This window comes from Centropristis striata, chromosome 13 (genome assembly GCF_030273125.1).
Source record: "Centropristis striata isolate RG_2023a ecotype Rhode Island chromosome 13, C.striata_1.0, whole genome shotgun sequence".
Classification (NCBI taxonomy): domain Eukaryota; kingdom Metazoa; phylum Chordata; class Actinopteri; order Perciformes; family Serranidae; genus Centropristis; species Centropristis striata.
Genome location: NC_081529.1, coordinates 35,757,292 through 35,775,949, shown reverse-complemented (window position 1 = coordinate 35,775,949; position 18,658 = coordinate 35,757,292). Strand labels below are relative to the sequence as shown.

The 18,658-nt window shown below is 40.5% G+C and overlaps 1 protein-coding gene across 1 annotated transcript; it reads right to left on the bottom strand.

Moving 5' to 3' along the window:
- Positions 1 to 832: 832 nt before the first annotated feature.
- Positions 833 to 6,559, bottom strand: LOC131983432 (sterile alpha motif domain-containing protein 9-like). The gene is made up of 4 exons (XM_059348141.1): positions 6,460 to 6,559; positions 6,048 to 6,110; positions 5,608 to 5,736; positions 833 to 5,391 (listed from the first exon to the last, which is right to left on the bottom strand). Exons 1-4 carry the CDS (start codon positions 6,557 to 6,559, stop codon positions 1,100 to 1,102), a joined length of 4,584 nt encoding a protein of 1,527 aa, XP_059204124.1. The 3' UTR covers positions 833 to 1,099.
- Between the last annotated feature and the right edge of the window lie 12,099 nt (positions 6,560 to 18,658).

The window sequence follows — 18,658 nt, the reverse complement described above, 5'->3', positions numbered from 1 at the left end:
AGCCTGCTGAGGAGGGTGGTGTGACAGAAGGTATCAAAAGCTGCACTCAGGTTGAGGAGGATGAGGATGGTGAGGAGTCCAGAATCAGATGCCATAAGGAGGTCATTGGTGATTTTGATGAGTGCTGTCTCAGTGCTATGGAGTGGCAGGAAACCGGACTGGAACTGTTCATACAGATTATTGTGGGATAGGTGAGAATGGAGCTGGGAGGCAACTGTTTGAAGGGTAGATTGGAGATAAGATGGAGGTGGTTGAAGTTGGAGGGGTCGGCGCCTGGTTTTTTCAAGATTGGGGCAGCTGTTTTGAAGGGTGTAGGGACGGTGGTGGTGAGTGGTGAGAGAGGAGTGGATGATGGCAGAAATGAGGGGTAACAGAGAAGGGAGGCAGGTTTTAACAAGTTGTGTGGGCAGGGGGTCCAATTAACAAGTGGATGGCTTGGATTTCCGGATGAGTTTGATTTCTGAGAGAGTGGGGAGCTGGAAGGAGGAGAGTGGGTGTGTGGGTGGGGGAAGGTCAGCTGAGGTGCTGAGGTGAGGCAGTGATCCGAGGTTCTGATGGATGTTCTTGATTTTTTTTCTGTGAAAAAGGACATAATAGCATTGCAAAAGTCTTGCTTGCGGCTCTTCTGTGTGGATTTTGCATGATCACCCCGTGTCAGCGTGGGTTCTCGCTGGGTCCATCGGCTTCCTCCCACAGTCCAAAAACATGCAGCTTGGGTTTAATTGGTGACTCCTAATTGCCCGTAGAAGTGAATGAGAGCATGAATGGTTGTCTGTCTCTTTGTGTCAGCCCTGTGATAGTCTGGTGACCTGTCCAGGGTGGACCCTTACGCTTAATGTCAGCTGGGATCGGCTCTAGTCCCCCACAACCTGAGCTCAGATCAGTGGTTAAGGAGAATGAATGAATAATCTTAAAAACTGATTTTCAATCAGCTCAATGCTTGAGCTTTGTTTTCAGAGTTTGAGAAAAGAATATGCTGCTTGCTTTCACCATCTTTTTAATACCCTTAGATCCACAAGTCTCATTTGTTGAGAATCATACCCCAGTAAATGATTTGTCACTGGACTGGGCTGATATTTGCAGATTTTCATTGGGAAAATTATTCCATTTCTTTGATGTCACATGCAACAACTCCATCAAATGAAAAGCCCAAGTAGAAGGTAACTCTTTCATTTCCATTTGGCAAGGAGGCAGAATGTCGAGGATGGACTCTGATCTTGGAGTCTTTGGTTCCAGCATTCACAAACAACTTTCCATTCTCTGTCCATCCTTCAACACGTTCCAGTAACTTCATAACTTCCTTGTTTCTCCATATTTCCCCCTCAAGCCATTTCAGTTTTCTTTCACTTGGGCGGCATTGAACTTGCTTTTCAATTGCACTTTTGTGGACAATCTTATTAAGCCCTTTTGCCTTTGTCAGAAAGAAGTGGGTCACAATTCTACTTTTCCGCAGAGTAAGATGTTGGCTTTTTTGCTCATAGAGTCTCTGAAGGTCATCAATGGCTGATAAAAGGATGTCACTGTTAGCAGAACCGAGTGTAGTGCTAGTTTCAGGCCAAAACAGCAGGGAGAGAAGGAAGAGAGCACTCGCCTTTGGCATGTTTCTCCCCTTTGTAGTAAATCTTTTGCTCAGATTTTGAAGCGTTTCAATGGAGAGGAGCTTTGATGACCCAGGTAGTGTACAGTTAAGAGCTATCTGGCAAATGATGAAGTTTGCAAGTTCGATTGGGTCCAAGGAATTCCTGGTCAGATTTTCTGGGTACATGCCGATGATTGTCTCAAGTTTTCTTCCTGCCCTTGGTTTGTCCTTGTCAAAAAGTAATGCAAGAATGGATGTAAAATTTCCTCCCCCATGCCTGTAGATTCTCATTTGTTTTTGGAATGGAGAAAGCTTTTCAGCTGGAACGGCAACGTCAGTACTGTGGCTTTCAGCTGCTTGGTCAATCTCATCTGGTATCATGAAAAAATCAGCATAAACAGTACTCTTCTTTCGCAGCCATTTTCTAGGATTATAGACTTGTTCTGGATCCCTTGGATCAAACTCTTCATCCTCTTCACTAACGTCAGTTTGAAAGTAGCATAGGTCTTCAGAGATGCACTCAAGTGCATGGTTCAAGCTTTTTTGTAATCCTTTCAACTGATGATGAAATCTCTGCCAGGGTTGCTTGATCTCTGCTGGTATGTACTCCGTTGTCAAATACTGGATCAATTCTGATTTCCCAGTATTGTTTGAAAAAACTTCGGTTTCTGACAGGAATTTCAGCAGCCTGCAGGCAACATCTACTTCCCCGTAGTATGAACTGTTAAGGCTGAAAGTCTCTTTCTTTGGTGTGTTCTCAGAAGCACGAAAGGTAGAAATTCCTTTGAGTGCAGTGCCTATGATTTCAATATCCCTTTGAGGGGATGGTTCATTTTCATGAAGGCTGTCATACAAGTGGTAAAACCATCTCTTGTAAACTTGTCCCAACGTGTCAAGGACAAATATGTCAAATGGCAGTAGAGATTTTGCTTCCTCTGCCCATTCTAGGGCTTCCTCAAATTTCCTATCAGTGTAAAGGAGCCTGGCAAGCTGTTGTGCCACGAATGGATCTTTCTCCAAAGCGAGGTAAACAGCTTTCATCAGATCAGCAGCTTTCTGAATGCCATCTTTTTTGGTGCGGACATGCTCAATCAACGGTGAAAAAGCTGTGTCTACCAGATCTCCTCTGCTCTTTTTGTTGCGTCTGATGAAAAGAGCTTTGATGAACTTCAGAAAGTCATCTTTGCCAAACCTGTGATTGATAAGGACCTTGTCGTTTATGAGATCCATGGCAATATCACTCTGCGGCAAATTCGCAGACAGCTGACACAGAATTTCCTTGGCCACCTTTGGATTAATAATCCGTATCGATGAGATGTGTGTTGAACGATCTTTAAGGTGGATGAAGATAAGCCTAGCTTCATCACTGAGATGGTCCACAAATGCGTGGTGCTTTGTTTTATCCATATGGGTAGCTATGCCAAGAGATGCCTCACAGTGTGAAACAGATATGTATGAGTCGTCAACATAGCAATTCATGAGAGCCACAAATCTGATGAGGCGAGTGATCGGTGATGAGTGATCAATTTTATGTAGAAGGTTTTTCACAAAATTCTCAATGTATTTACGCTGATCCTCTTCATTCTCTTCATTCATCAGCACAAATGTGAGGATGAACTCTGGTTGAAACTGCAGTTTAAGTTGCTCAAGCTTTTTAGAGAACAAAGGCTTCTCTGTATTTGTAAGCTCATGTATGACTGCAACTGTTTGAGATGGTGATGCTCTGCACATTCTTTCTGGATCATTGGACCTGTTGCAGATGAGGAGGATAAAGCACAACACAGAGGGGCTTATTTTTTTGGTTGCAATGACATTCCCAAGGTCCCGTCTGAGACCATCTATAAAATCTGCATTGCAGTCCTCCAAGAGCAAGATCACTGACAGACAGTTGTTTTGGTCTCTCTCTTCATGTTCTCTCAGTCTCAATGCATGCTCACACACAGTTGTAATGTCCTTAAACTGTTTTACAACAGCACATCGCACTTTTTTTCTCCAGCTCCAGAGGATCTGTCTTGCCACAGTACTACCACCGCTGGCAGGTTGATGGTAGATGTTCACACTCTCGATTGGACGTATGGCTTTGGTACGGTGTGTTATGTTGTCCAGGATTGTGCTTGCGTCGTTATAGGCATCCCTCTTGATGATATCTCCACACTTGTGTTTGTCAGCAAGCCAGAAATTAATCCAGTCTATCTTTCCACCTCGGTAGAAGTAGCTCTCAGTTTGTTTGATTTCCTCATCACTCATGATCTCCAACTTCGTGTCATCACACTGGTCAACACTGATGATTTCCAAGGAATCTATCTTAGCCTCTTCAACTGACTTTAAGAAGCACAGTCCTCCATTTGAGACCGGTAATGTCCTTGTAGGTTGATTCTTTGTGAGTTGAATGCTTTGAACTGTGGCATCCACATGACTCAGTGGCATTTCAACAATGCTGATTTCTTTGAGTGACGACATGGGACAAGACACCTGGGCAAGACTTGACCACTTTTTGAAGTTTTCCTTTGACTCTGAAATGACTGCCAAAAAATCATGTCCATTCATCTCTGCATAGAATTCATGGAATGTCTCAACAAGTGGCTGCTCAACATCAGACATGAGCAGGAAGAGGACTACAAATGAGCGCCCGGGAAGGATGTCATTGCAAATAACAGACACTGCCTTTTTAAGTTTCTTCTTTCTTGTTTTGATCCAGGTTTTTTCATCACAGGTTGTCTCTCCAGAAGGGAAGTTTGTTCTGCCGTTGCAGAAAATCCAGCTTGTTTTCTCAAAAAGCTGCAAAGAGTCAACAAAGTCTGCAGACTTCAGCCCATCATTATTTGCGTAGTCGTCAAGAAAGTGAAGGTTTACAGCCTTCTGCTCCTTATATTTACTACAAAGACCAGATGTCTTTGAATCAGGGTCAAAATCAAACACACAGAACGGATTCATGTTAAGCAAGAAGGTTAAGCTGCTGAGATGCTCGGGCTGACATTTGTTGGTCACTATTATGTAAAACAGAGAGTTGTCCATATGCTTGTTCCCACATGTTAAGAGGATGGCAAGTCTCCTGTTTTGATCCTCTCTACAGTCAACAGTCATTTCATTGCTTGAAGATTCTGCCTCTTCTCTCTGTTGGTCTTTCTCTCTCAGTTGTTGAATGAATTGAATGAGGTCATCATCAAGTATGCGTGGTGAGTTAGCTCCTACTCTCTGATAAGGGACTTTATCTTCTAGTTTAACTTTTTTGTCCTTTTCAGAGAAATTTGGGATACCGACAGAGTAAAGCTTATTTTTCACAATGCTCGCTTTTGGGACAACATCGTACTCAATGACCCATGTTTTCTCAGTAGTTTCCTTGTCAAAGACCTCAATGAATCGGGGGTTCCTTATGCATTTCCTTCCATCAATTTGTTGATTTGATCCTTTGAAGCATCTTTCAATGTAGTCTAGTGCATCAACAAAATCGTCTTGACTCCTGACAGGAATCCCTATGATTTCACCATGCTTATGTGTACCTCTTCTCTTATCCATAACCCCAAAATGAATTGTCCCGTTGGTTCGCATATTCATACATGCACATGCAAATCTTAACACCTCACTTGCAACTTTTGATTTCAGCCTTTCTGAATCCAGTTTGTGTGCTATCTCCAGGGACTTATATTCATGACATGGAACAATCATGTTTTCAACTCCTGTCTCTGGAGGTAGCAAATTGTGCTTCACGTATTTACAGTTTTTTTCATTCTGGTCAAAGGGCCGATAGTCACAAGATGATGCTTCTGTTGGAGCTGGGTTGGCATTGCACTTCATTTGAATATTCTCCCCTTCTGCACCATCACAAGGTTTTTGTGAAGGTGGATTTGGTGGCTGTCCTAGATTTATCACCTTATCTTTTACGTCACCTCTACTTTTTCCACTTAAACCACTTTGTTTTTTCAGTTTACATGGTTCTGACTCTAAGAGTTCGTCTCTTTTCTTCAGTAGGTGTTCAATTTGGGCACTTTTCATTTCAATTGTAGTACAGAGGTAATCCTTTTTCAGACTTGTGAGAACTGGCCCTGTCACCTCCTCCTCCTGCATTTTTATGATGTACTTCTCTTTTATTCCAATGTCTTTCAACCAGGAGCTCACATGAGATTCTGTCCATTTGTCACGGGACAGTTCACGCCACACTGTAGAACAATATGTTTAAATCATGTGTTATAAAAATTATTAGTTAAATGCATTTTAATTAATAAAAACACAATTTTAGTGTGAATAACTTATATAAGAACAAGTCATTATACTGTAATATTGTGTTATATACTATCATATATTTTTTGTAAACTGCTGACTACCAATAAGGACTAAACAGCAGAACTGTTTAGTTCCACTTTTTTGACTATAGCTGTGTGGTCATGTGAATAGTCATAATGTGTTGTTTGATTTTTTTGTCTGTGTATATATTATATACATTTTCACACACTCTGGTACAAAAGCTCACCTGTGTCTTCCACAGCAGTGGTCCTTTTGGGCACATTACTGGGTCCTGGCACAGCCCCGGACACTAAATCAAATGTTAAAAATGTTGTTATGAGTTAAGCTCTGACCATAGCATGGGCTATTGGACAGACCTCCCTAAACCCCCCCCCCCCCCCCCCCCCCCCCTATAGTAGCATAGTTACTTTTAAAAAACTCAATGTTAGATTGGTCGTCAAGCACAATTTATTTGCCAGTGTTAATTACCACGTGGTCCTCATTTTTACTATATGGGCTGCAGTTGGAAAATGGGCCATCTGGTGTCATAAATGTCAAATTACTATCAAAGGTTAAAAATATTAATAGACCTGTAAGTGCGATGTGAAACCATGAAAAATGGTATGCTTTACTTTTTAACAGCCTGAAAAAAGCAGTACCCAGCCTTCTTGGACTCTCCTGGTGGTGTCCTGGAAGGGCACGCTCAACGCTCACGTGGGGATGATGGTGTAACTTGGAGGGGGTAATTGAGAGGAACATGTGTGTATTTTTATTGGACTTCTGTCACTGATTTGCCATAACGAACACCAAGTTTGAGCATAGAGTTGCTCATAAGTGTACTTGGTACCAGAGCACTCTAGGCCAAAGATCAATGATCGATTGTGTGATTGTATCGTCAGATCTGCGGTCGCATGTTTTGGACACTCGGGTGAAGAGAGGAGCAACTGATCACCACCTGGTGGCGAGTTGGATCAGGTGGCGGGGGAGGATGCTGGACAGACCTGGCAAACCCAAACATGTAGTGAGGGTGAACTGGGAACGTCTAGCGGAGTGTCTGTAGGGATTTCAACTGCCACCTCCGGAAGGATTTGTCCTGCATTACGGGTTAGGTTGGGGACATGGAGTCAGAATGGGCCATGTTCAAAGCCTCCATTGCGGACACGGCCAGAAGGAGCTGTGGTTAAGAGGTTGTGGGCGCCTGTGGTGGCAACGACCTAAGGTGAGGGAGGCCGTCAACCTGAAGAAGAAAGACTTTCAGGCTTGGCTGGCCCAGGGGTCACTGGAAGCGACAGATGGGTACTGTTCAGACAGAAGGGCTGCAGCTCAAGTGTGGGAGGAATTTGGGGTGGTTATGGAGGAGGACTTTTAGTTGGCCTCAAGGACGTTCTGGAAAACTGTCAGACAACTCAGGAAAGGAAAGCAGGGCTTAGTTCAACCCAATCCCAACCTGGGGATATAATCGAACGATGAAAAGAACACTTTGAGGAACTCGTAAATCCAACTGGCATGCCCTCTGTTGAGGAGGCAGAGTTGATGAGAAGACTCATCAATATCCCTGGCTGAAGTCACTGAACCACTGATGTCGGTAGTTAAAAGGCTTCCTCTTCCTGGCGGCAAGGCACCAGGACTAGATGAGATTCGTCCTGAGATGCTGAAGACTCTTGACACTGTTAGGCTTGACACACCTCTTCAGTGTCACGTGGAGTTCTGGGACCGTACCTAAGGGGACCGTAGAGTGTTTTCCAATTACCATGGAAGCACACTACTCAGCCTCCTTGGGAAAGTTTACTCTAGGGTGCTGGAAAGGAGGCTCCGGCCGATTGTCGAACCTCAGACTCAGGAGGAACAATGCGGATTCCATCCTAGGCTGTGGAACAGTGGACCAGCTTTTTACCCTTGGGAGACTTCTGGAGGGGTCATGAGAGTTTGCTAATCCAGTCTACAAGTGTTTTGTTTGTATTTTTAGCTTGGTGAACTCATTCAGAATTGACCATTTGCAAAACTCCTTCCCTGAACGCTCCTCGTCCAATCATAGCCTTAGCAACCCTTACTAAAAGAAGGTCTGTCATGCTTTGAGCTCTGAGCAGCAAAATAAAACTGTGTGCATATAGGATTTGTAAATCTGACACCAGTTACCCAAAGAGTTTAGCAGGAGGAGTCGTTTCAAATTTTTTTTAAAAAAGGAGCGTTGCTGGCTGTGAATTAAACAGCGTGTGAGAGCCCACTCCCAACTTAATATCTCGAAGGTCAAAAGACACACATGTCTGCTCAAAGTTTAGATGCTAGCTAGCAAATATGAGCTAACATTAACTAACGATTGTCTCGCTGTTAGATGAGATAAACCAAACTGGATCTAACAGCTATGGTTCCTGTCAACTAGTATTCACAGTATTACTTGTGCATAACTAGTCTAACAAATTGATGTTAATGACACCATCTGTAAAATTAGCATGCTAAGCTAGCTAGCAATGTTGCTAGAAGCTTAACATACATCGGGCTGTACAGTGCTAATAGCTAGCATCACCAGGGCTATTAAATGTTGTTATCTTCTGCTATTTACCGTTATCCGGCTCGGACACTGGATCGTCAGCGTCTCCTTCACCACTGGTGGTGCCTGAATAGAAACATTTCCAATCAGCGCTGACACATGCTCCTCTGACCAGGACATCATTTTTAGTAAATGTAAACAGGTGAATAATATATCTCCATCATAATAATAACAACAAAATGTGTATTGCGCTCTTGTTATTATTTCTAGCGGTGCACTCTGCTAATAAAGCTGGCTTTAGGGGGAAAAAATCCTCTTTTTGGCCATATTGCGCCCTTCGGTGTCGTGAACTCTGGAGGCGAGCCATCTGAATCGGGTATATATTATATACGAATACGAAAACTTTATTATCCACTGAATGGAAATTCCTCTTTGGTTTCACCATAGACATGTCTCAAAACAAACAGAATAAATAGTAAAACAATAAAGAAAAACATTTCAAGGATAGAAAAATATAAAATAGCCTACAGCAATAACTACTTCACACATCACCCATTCAAGTAAAAGCACACCACAGTACAAATCAAGTCTACAAATGTAGGTCTAAGATTATTCAGAGAACCTGCTGTGCAGGGAAACCCTCAGCAAAGGAAACAACAGGAGTAAACAGGGTAAATAGCTACCGCATTCTGGTCTTATTTATAGCATTGACAGCTTCTGGGAAAAAGGACTTTTGTACAGGTTCTTCCTTGCCATCGGTAGCCTATAATACCACGATAATACCACCATTAACCCCTAGATCTATGAGTCGCTGCAACAGGATATGTATTTGCATAGTATTAAAAGCGGACATAAAGTCAATAAAAATAATTCTGGCGTAGTGTGTGGGGACTTGTAAATGCTTTGCTATGGTGTTGAACAAGGTTACAGTCGCATCATCTGTGCCCCTCTTACTTTTATATGCGAACTGTAGATGGTCCAGGCTGTTCAATATAGAGGCTATCATATGTCTACTTAAAACTCTCTCCATGCACTTGCCTAAGATAGAGGTGAGTGCAATGGGCCTACAATCTTTTTGTTCTGAAGCACCTGGCTTTTTAGGAATGGGCACAATGTTAGATGTTTTCCAAATTTTAGGTACTGTACCCAAGTCAAGCAGGAGCTGAAATAGCTTAGTCAAAACTCCTTTTAATTGCATAGTGCAATCTTTTAACACTCTGCCTCTAAGGCCATCAGGCCCTGGGGTCTTATTGGGTTTTATACATGCCAGACTTGAGGCAATTTCGTGTTCTGTGAGTGTCACTGAAACATACTGTGGAATAGAGTTAGACACTTCATCTCGCTCAGTACAAAAATCTTTCTTATCAAATCGGCTATAAAATACATTTTATTCATTAGCCCAGGATGGAGAGAGGTGGGTCACAGGGGCATGTTTTTGCTTTGCCTCCCTCCCCATCATTTGATTTAAACCTTCCCATGCTCTTTTAGCACTACCAGAGTAGAAATGTTTCTCTACTTTGTCCTTGTACTCTGTTTTTGCTTTTTTCAATTTAGCTCTTAGTTCACATCTCTTCTCTTTAACAAGTTCTGTGTTTCCGTTAACAAAGGCAAGTTTTTTCTGATTTATACAGTTCTTTAAGTTACTGGTTACCCATAATTTGTTATTCGGATATATTTTAACTGTTTGACGCTCGTTTCGAGCCGCCACATTTATCAACAGCCGGTCATTCTCACGATGTGATTGGAGAGATACGATCATTTGATAAATCCCACGTGAACCCTGTCATAAGACGAAATATACGCTCAGCTCTGTGCTCGTTTCTATGAGGGTTGTTTTATGTAGCCTACATGTAGTGTGGATATGGTGCGATAGTATGTCTACATGCTTAGGAGAGCAGATAGTTTGTGTGTCATCAGTTGTGGTGTTCTGGTTACGGCAAAAATGCCAGTGTCAATTTTTCATTCCAGTCCAGCCCTGTCTGACATACTTGCTCCTGCAACCCGGCCCCAGATAAAGGAATGAAAATAGATGGCTTTTCTGTATTATAATCTATACCATGTTCTTAATTCTACTACATTTTAGTAATATGCAACTTTTTATACTCACCCATCTCTGACGAACTGCTTTCCATTTTTATGGATGTTTCTAAGGACAATTAAGTAAGCTTTATTATATTGTAAATGTAATTTTTAAGCAATGACATGCAAATACGTACAAGACAAAAGATCACTCTTACCATGTGGAGCACAAAGCTCAAGCGATCACAGTTGATCGTTTATCCTTCTTTGGCTGTCTGTTGGTAACAAAGCAGTTAGCACACCTTCACTTGTTAACATTCTAATTTGTTAGAAATATACTGGTATCCAAAATAGAAATGAAAACTAAGCAAGTTTATGTTTTCAGTTTGTTTTGTTTTGTATGTTAGTTTATACATATATATATATATATATATATATATATATATATAAACTAACTAACTAATATATTTGTCACTTGCAAGTGTTGACAGCAAATTTGTACTTTTGTGCACTTTTGAATTTTTCTCTCACACTCACATGGTGTCAAGCTGTACTTTCGCGGTGGGAAATTTCAAAGGTCATTACACAGTTTGATCAAACAAAAAAAGAAATACATACCTTCATTTTATATACTTTTTACTACTTCTAAATTTTTTCAGTATACTTCTTTGTCAACCCGTTCTCATTCCTGAAGCGTAAAATACCGACTATTTGTCACGCCCCTGAAGGTATCATACTGACGAAAAGGGTACCCTTCCACGTGTGTGGGGAACGCTCTGGGTTCTCAATTGACTCCAATATAAACCCGCTCGCGGTGCTGAGAAACGCTTAGAGCAGAGGCTTACAGCCGTCTATTCACTCCAATAATATCCCGACCACGGCCCTCCATTACGCTGCCAGCGACAATCTGAATGGAGAACCGAGGACCCTGTGCACGGAAGTATTTTTCTCCCTATTTTAAGGATTTCTTTTAATGACATCGTCAACATTTCTCAACACAAACACATCAAAGTCTCACTGATAATTCAACAATAAAATAGCTTCATGTTGTGGCTCTCAGTATAATTTTTTTCTCCTTCGATTCTGAGAAATAAACTTTTATTCGTTTGTTTTACGGCATTCCACTGGCGGACATTTCTCTCATTTTTAGTGAAAAAAAAAATAAATATTTTGACTTTGTTTCTGCATAAAAATGGATTTTGATTACATTTCTAGCAAGAAATATATGTTTTATGTTCTTAATATTCACTCAGTGAATGTACATAATCACTTTGTGGCGAAGATCTCGCCAGAAAAAGACGATCCGCTGTGTTTTATTTTGAAATCTGTTTTATTTTGTAATCTACCGCAATCATAGCGGATGTGGTCCTATCCTCGCGGATGTGCTGTGCGATCTCATTGAATCGCGCTTCACTGTAAATGGCCCCGACTCTGCTCTCCTGTTTTAGTTAAAATATCTTCATTAAACAAACATTGTTGTCTTTTTTTTAGCATAGATAATATACATACAGTGTAATTATTTATTAGACAGTGTGTGATATTCGATATATTGGGTAGAAATAGGTTTTCACAGCCCTAATAGGGAAGAACTACAAAACGAGAGGTCTAGGGAGTTGTAGTTTTTTTAATAAAACAGGTTTTTACCTAAAATTGGAAGTTGGAAATACTTAATTAGTGGCTTTCCAGGGGTTTGAGGGGATGTCAATCACATTTTTGGCATCAGAATTTAAATATTGTCTTGTTCAATGGGGGATTTGTTGTTTTTTCAGCATATCCTAAAGCCCCCCCACTCCCACCCCTTAGTGACTATGCTCACATTATAGTCCATGTCAACACCTTTCTATAACAGTAGGTCTCATGTCTGTAACCCTTTTTGTCTCTTAGTTATAATCATTTAAATATGCCCCAGGGTTAAGGTTCAAAGGTCAATATCTCAAAGCAAGAATATTATAGAACCTTGAAATTGATATATGTTACTCTCCAGGCCAAGACCTTTCCGGTGATGTATTTGGTTTAGCTCTATGACAAAGTTTTATTTTTTTCAAACCTTGGAAATCTGCCCTAACAGACTTAGATTCCCACGGCCCTTTGAGTGCTCTGAGTGTGAGATGTGAAAAAATAAAACTTTGTCATAGAGCAAAACCAAATACATCACCGGAAAGGTCTTGGCCTGGAGAGTAACATATATCAATTTCAAGGTTCTATAATATTCTTGCTTTGAGATATTGACCTTTGAACCTTAACCCTGGGGCATATTTAAATGATTATAACTAAGAGACAAAAAGGGTTACAGACATGAGACCTACTGTTATAGAAAGGTGTTGACATGGACTATAATGTGAGCATAGTCACTAAGGGGTGGGAGTGGGGGGGCTTTAGGATATGCTGAAAAAACAACAAATCCCCCATTGAACAAAACCTAAAACCTGTTTTATTAAAAAAACTACAACTCCCTAGACCTCTCGTTTTGTAGTTCTTCCCTATTAGGGCTGTGAAAACCTATTTCTACCCAATATATCGAATATCACACACTGTCTAATAAATAATTATACTGTATGTATATTATCTATGCTAAAAAAAAGACAACAATGTTTGTTTAATGAAGATATTTTAACTAAAACAGGAGAGCAGAGTCGGGGCCATTTACAGTGAAGCGCGATTCAATGAGATCGCACAGCACATCCGCGAGGATAGGACCACATCCGCTATGATCGCGGTAGATTACAAAATAAAACAGATTTCAAAATAAAACACAGCGGATCGTCTTTTTCTGGCGAGATCTTCGCCACAAAGTGATTATGTACATTCACTGAGTGAATATTAAGAACATAAAACATATATTTCTTGCTAGAAATGTAATCAAAATCCATTTTTATGCAGAAACAAAGTCAAAATATTTATTTATTTTTCACTAAAAATGAGAGAAATGTCCGCCAGTGGAATGCCGTAAAACAAACGAATAAAAGTTTATTTCTCAGAATCGAAGGAGAAAAAAATTATACTGAGAGCCACAACATGAAGCTATTTTATTGTTGAATTATCAGTGAGACTTTGATGTGTGTGTGTTGAGAAATGTTGACGATGTCATTAAAAGAAATCCTTAAAATAGGGAGAAAAATACTTCCGTGCACAGGGTCCTCGGTTCTCCATTCAGATTGTCGCTGGCAGCGTAATGGAGGGCCGTGGTCGGGATATTATTGGAGTGAATAGACGGCTGTAACGCCTGGATTCCACTGGATGCGTAACGGCTGCAGATCCGTCGTCGGAGCCGTTACGCACCCATTATAATCAATGTGTGAGATTCCACCGACTGCAGATCCGCTGCGTAATGAGTCCGACAACGCAGGGCCATCCGACAGCCCTCGCAACACTTGCGCAGAGCTTCTATTTTTGTCGGACGACGGAGCACTACGCATAAATTCAGCACAGAGCAGATCGTTCGGGACAGGAAGTCTTGCACAGACACAAAATAAAACACCGGTATATTTTCAAAATAAAATACCTCGGGTTCGCTAACGAGGTCGGCCGGCTCGTTAACAAGCCGGCCGACCTCGTTAGCGCTCGTTAAGACGGAGTCGCTGGATTTGTCTCCAGTCATTAACGAGGAGATGTTGATTATCTTCCAGTTATATCAATTGATTAGGCGTGAATTCGCGAGATCTCGTGCGTCCTCGGGACTCTGCTGTCCGCAACAGCTCCGACACAGACGGATCCGGTGGGTGTTGACGGACTGCGTAGATACGCAGCCGTTGCGGACGGACCCCTGTCGGAGTCGTTACGCATCCAGTGGAATCCAGGCGTAAGCCTCTGCTCTAAGCGTTTCTCAGCACCGCGAGCGGGTTTATATTGGAGTCAATTGAGAACCCAGAGCATTCCCCACACACGTGGAAGGGTACCCTTTTCGTCAGTATGATACGTTCAGGGGCGTGACAAATAGTCGGTATTTTACGCTTCGGGAATGAGAACGGGTTGTTCTTTGTACCCCTTTTTAATGTTATGTTTTGAATAGAAACTACTAATTGATCCACCAAGTTAATTAATTTGAACAAATGACTCATTTGTTGCCTGGCATTGCCAGATTAATCTGCAAATTCATATTAGTCTGGAAGGTTATTTTCAAATTCTAAGGGGCTTTATCAACAAGTGCAGATGAGGGTCACATTCAGTCTCAAAAGGGAGTGGACAATGTACATTTTCTCTAATTTGGTAGGTGTGTCAGATATCTTACCCATTATTAATTTTATTTTACTTAGTTTAATACTTTTTGAAAATCCTTACTTAATACACTTTCATTGATGGTACTTCAAAAAAAAGATTTGCATCTCATTTATGCTTTGCTGTCGGGTTGTATAATGAAAATCAATTACTTCAAAGGTTAATTTTCATGATACTAGCAATAGTGTTTTATTAATCTTCGAATGTAGTTAAAAAAAAAAAGGGGGAAAAAAAGACAAAACCTTACTGAATGTTGGTGAGAAATGTACTTACCAAGAACATAGTTGAGCTAGAACCAATCAGCCAAAAACAGTGCTATAATGAAAACGATTTCCTGTAAAAATGTGAAAATTCTTAAGTCAGTTGTTAAGTTTAGAAAAAAATGATTTGGATTAGTCACTTACTTTCCCTTACTTTCCACAATTATCCCTGAACTTGCTGTCAGTTTTGGATAAATACCTAAATACCTCATTTGCAATATTATTATATTTGGTAAGATATAGCGTTTCTATCACAGCAACACATGACTGAAAAACCACTTTGGGATCACCCCACAACAGAAAAGATAGCAGGTTAAGAGTGACAAACTGGCTTGAAACAATAATTGTGAATTCATGAGACTGTATGCCCGCTGCCCTTGTCACAGACTTGTTGGCATATAAGATGTGGGACTTATAGTGGAGCGGTTAAGTGATATAATCGTTCAGTTTATGATACAAGCGTGAAAATTGGCATGAACACTCTCCATGGGTCACTTGACAAGAAAATTGTCCGAGACATTTGAAATTTTAAGATGGCGGCCATTTTTCAAGATGGCCGACACCTAAGTGGAGCAGTTAAGTGATATAATGGTTTATTTGGTGATACAAGCTTACAAATTGGCATGAGCAGTCTCTGTTGGTCACTTCACAATAACCCACCCACAGTTACTTGAAATTCCAAGATGGCGGCCATTTTTCAAGATGGCCGACACCTTAGTGGAGTAATTGAATGATATAATGGTTTATTTGGTGATACAAGCATAAAAATTGGCATGAGCAGTCTCCATGGGTCACTTAACAAGAAAATTGTCCGAGACATTTGAAATTGTAAGATGGCGGCCATTTTTCAAGATGGCCGACACCTTAGTGGAGCAATTGAATGATATAATGGTTTATTTGGTGATACAAGCATAAAAATTGGCATGAGCAGTCTCTGTTGGTCACTTGACAATAACCCACCCACAGTTACTTGAAATTCCAAGATGGCGGCCATTTTTCAAGATGGCAGACACCTTAGTGGAGTAATTGAATGATATAATGGTTTATTTGGTGATACAAGCATAAAAAATTGGCATGAGCAGTCTCCATGGGTCACTTAACAAGAAATTTGTCCGAGACATTTGAAATTGTAAGATGGCGGCCATTTTTCAAGATGGCCGACACCTTAGTGGAGCAATTAAATTATATAATGGTTTATTTGGTGATACAAGCATAAAAATTGGCATGAGCAGTATCTGTGGGTCACTTGGCAATAACCCACCCACAGTTACTTGAAATTCCAAGACGGTGGCCATTTTTCAAGATGGCCGACACCTTAGTGGAGCAATTGAATGATATAATGGTTTATTTGGTGATACAAGCATAAAAATTGGCATGAGCAGTCTCTGTTGGTCACTTGACAATAACCCACCCACAGTTACTTGGAATTCCAAGATGGCGGCCATTTTTCAAGATGGCCGACACCTTAGTGGAGTAATTGAATGATATAATGGTTTATTTGGTGATACAAGCATAAAAATTGGCATGAGCAGTCTCCATGGGTCACTTAACAAGAAAATTGTCTGAGACATTTGAAATTGTAAGATGGCGGCCATTTTTCAAGATGGCCGACACCTTAGTGGAGCAATTAAATTGTATAATGGTTTATTTGGTGATACAAGCATAAAAATTGGCATGAGCAGTATCTGTGGGTCACTTCACAATAACCCACCCACAGTTACTTGAAATTCCAAGACGGTGGCCATTTTTCAAGATGGCCGACACCTTAGTGGAGCAATTGAATGATATAATGGTTTATTTGGTGATACAAGCATAAAAATTGGCATGAGCAGTCTCTGTTGGTCACTTGACAATAACCCACCCACAGTTACTTGGAATTCCAAGATGGCGGCCATTTTTCAAGATGGCCGACACCTTAGTGGAGTAATTGAATGATATAATGGTTTATTTGGTGATACAAGCATAAAAATTGGCATGAGCAGTCTCCATGGGTCACTTAACAAGAAAATTGTCTGAGACATTTGAAATTGTAAGATGGCGGCCATTTTTCAAGATGGCCGACACCTTAGTGGAGCAATTAAATTGTATAATGGTTTATTTGGTGATACAAGCATAAAAATTGGCATGAGCAGTATCTGTGGGTCACTTCACAATAACCCACCCACAGTTACTTGAAATTCCAAGACGGTGGCCATTTTTCAAGATGGCCGACACCTTAGTGGAGCAATTGAATGATATAATGGTTTATTTGGTGATACAAGCATAAAAATTGGCATGAGCAGTCTCTGTTGGTCACTTGACAATAACCCACCCACAGTTACTTGAAATTCCAAGATGGCGGCCATTTTTCAAGATGGCAGACACCTTAGTGGAGTAATTGAATGATATAATGGTTTATTTGGTGATACAAGCATAAAAAATTGGCATGAGCAGTCTCCATGGGTCACTTAACAAGAAAATTGTCTGAGACATTTGAAATTGTAAGATGGCTGCCATTTTTCAAGATGGCCGACACCTTAGTGGAGCAATTAAATTATATAATGGTTTATTTGGTGATACAAGCATAAAAATTGGCATGAGCAGTATCTGTGGGTCACTTGACAATAACCCACCCACAGTTACTTGAAATTCCAAGATGGTGGCCATTTTTCAAGATGGCCGACACCTTAGTGGAGCAATTGAATGATATAATGGTTTATTTGGTGATACAAGCATAAAAATTGGCATGAGCAGTATCTGTGGGTCACTTGACAATAACCCACCCACAGTTACTTGAAATTCCATGATGGTGGCCATTTTTCAAGATGGCCGACACCTTAGTGCCCTGGAAGGCAAAGTAAGTGCTACGGCAAACATTCTCCTTTTCAATGTAAAACTCCAATTTCATTTAAAACTAACAATAGATTTAGTTTTATAGTTTTTATTTACTCTACTAATCCTGCGCTCTTTCCCTGATTTATTTAGTTTATTAATATTAAATAGCCCCAATTTGACAGAGCCAAGATTAAATATAATAAAAGAAGCTATTTGAGATTCCAAAGCTTGTATAACTAATTGTACTTACCAATAGTACTCCTTCTCTTGTGAATGCAGCAGTGGAAATGATGTTATGACGTGTAGAATCTGATTTTTATTGTTATGGATGCGTCACGAGATTAGGGAGCAGCACAAGAAATACCAGCTCTCCAGAATTATTTGTCACAGGTGTGTCTCTGGAACACTTAGATAAGTAATGTCTTAGTTTGAATGTGAATGAGCTGTTGTTTAATATTTTGTTTTAATGTTTGTATCCAGGGAAGCAGTATTAATACAGAGTGACTTATCTTGGTGAGATAAAATGAAGGGACATGCTCTACACAACACTGTATTCTAAACATTCAAAATCAATAAGGAAGCCGTACTGTAACACACACACACACACACACACACACACACACACACACACACACACACACACATATTTTTGAGTTTGAATATGTTTTGAATTCTTAACACAGCCCTGGCTTTTTATTGTCTGTCATGGATTACCTTGTCAAAGGGAATGCATGATTTACTCAGTATTTAAACTTACAGTGCTTTGTTTTCTTTATTAACCCAGTATGCTTGCTTTTGATGTCATTACGTCAAAGATTGCCCAAAATGCACGTTATGTACAATTGTTTGTTCGGGACTTTTTAATTTGACCTTTCTTCACCGCAGAATTAAAATGTTGGTCCCTGATTTGAACACCTTTTTAAGGCCTTAGACTACTGAATAGAAGAGACATAATTGTCAAATAATCAATTCTCTCATTGAGCAAAATTAAAAGAAACAGTTGATGATGAATAAACCAGTTGTGTAACACAGCCTGCCTCGCAATTCTTCCCATTTCACAAA

Excerpts from the sequence above, each read along its gene's own strand:
- LOC131983432 (XM_059348141.1), bottom strand. The coding sequence starts at position 6,559 with ATGTTCCTCTCAATTACCCCCTCCAAGTTACACCATCATCCCCACGTG. Across the intron at positions 6,111-6,459 it reads GGAGAGTCCAAGAAGGCTGG|TGTCCGGGGCTGTGCCAGGA; the intron begins GTACTGCTTTTT and ends CATTTGATTTAG. Across the intron at positions 5,737-6,047 it reads CACTGCTGTGGAAGACACAG|TGTGGCGTGAACTGTCCCGT; the intron begins GTGAGCTTTTGT and ends ATTGTTCTACAG.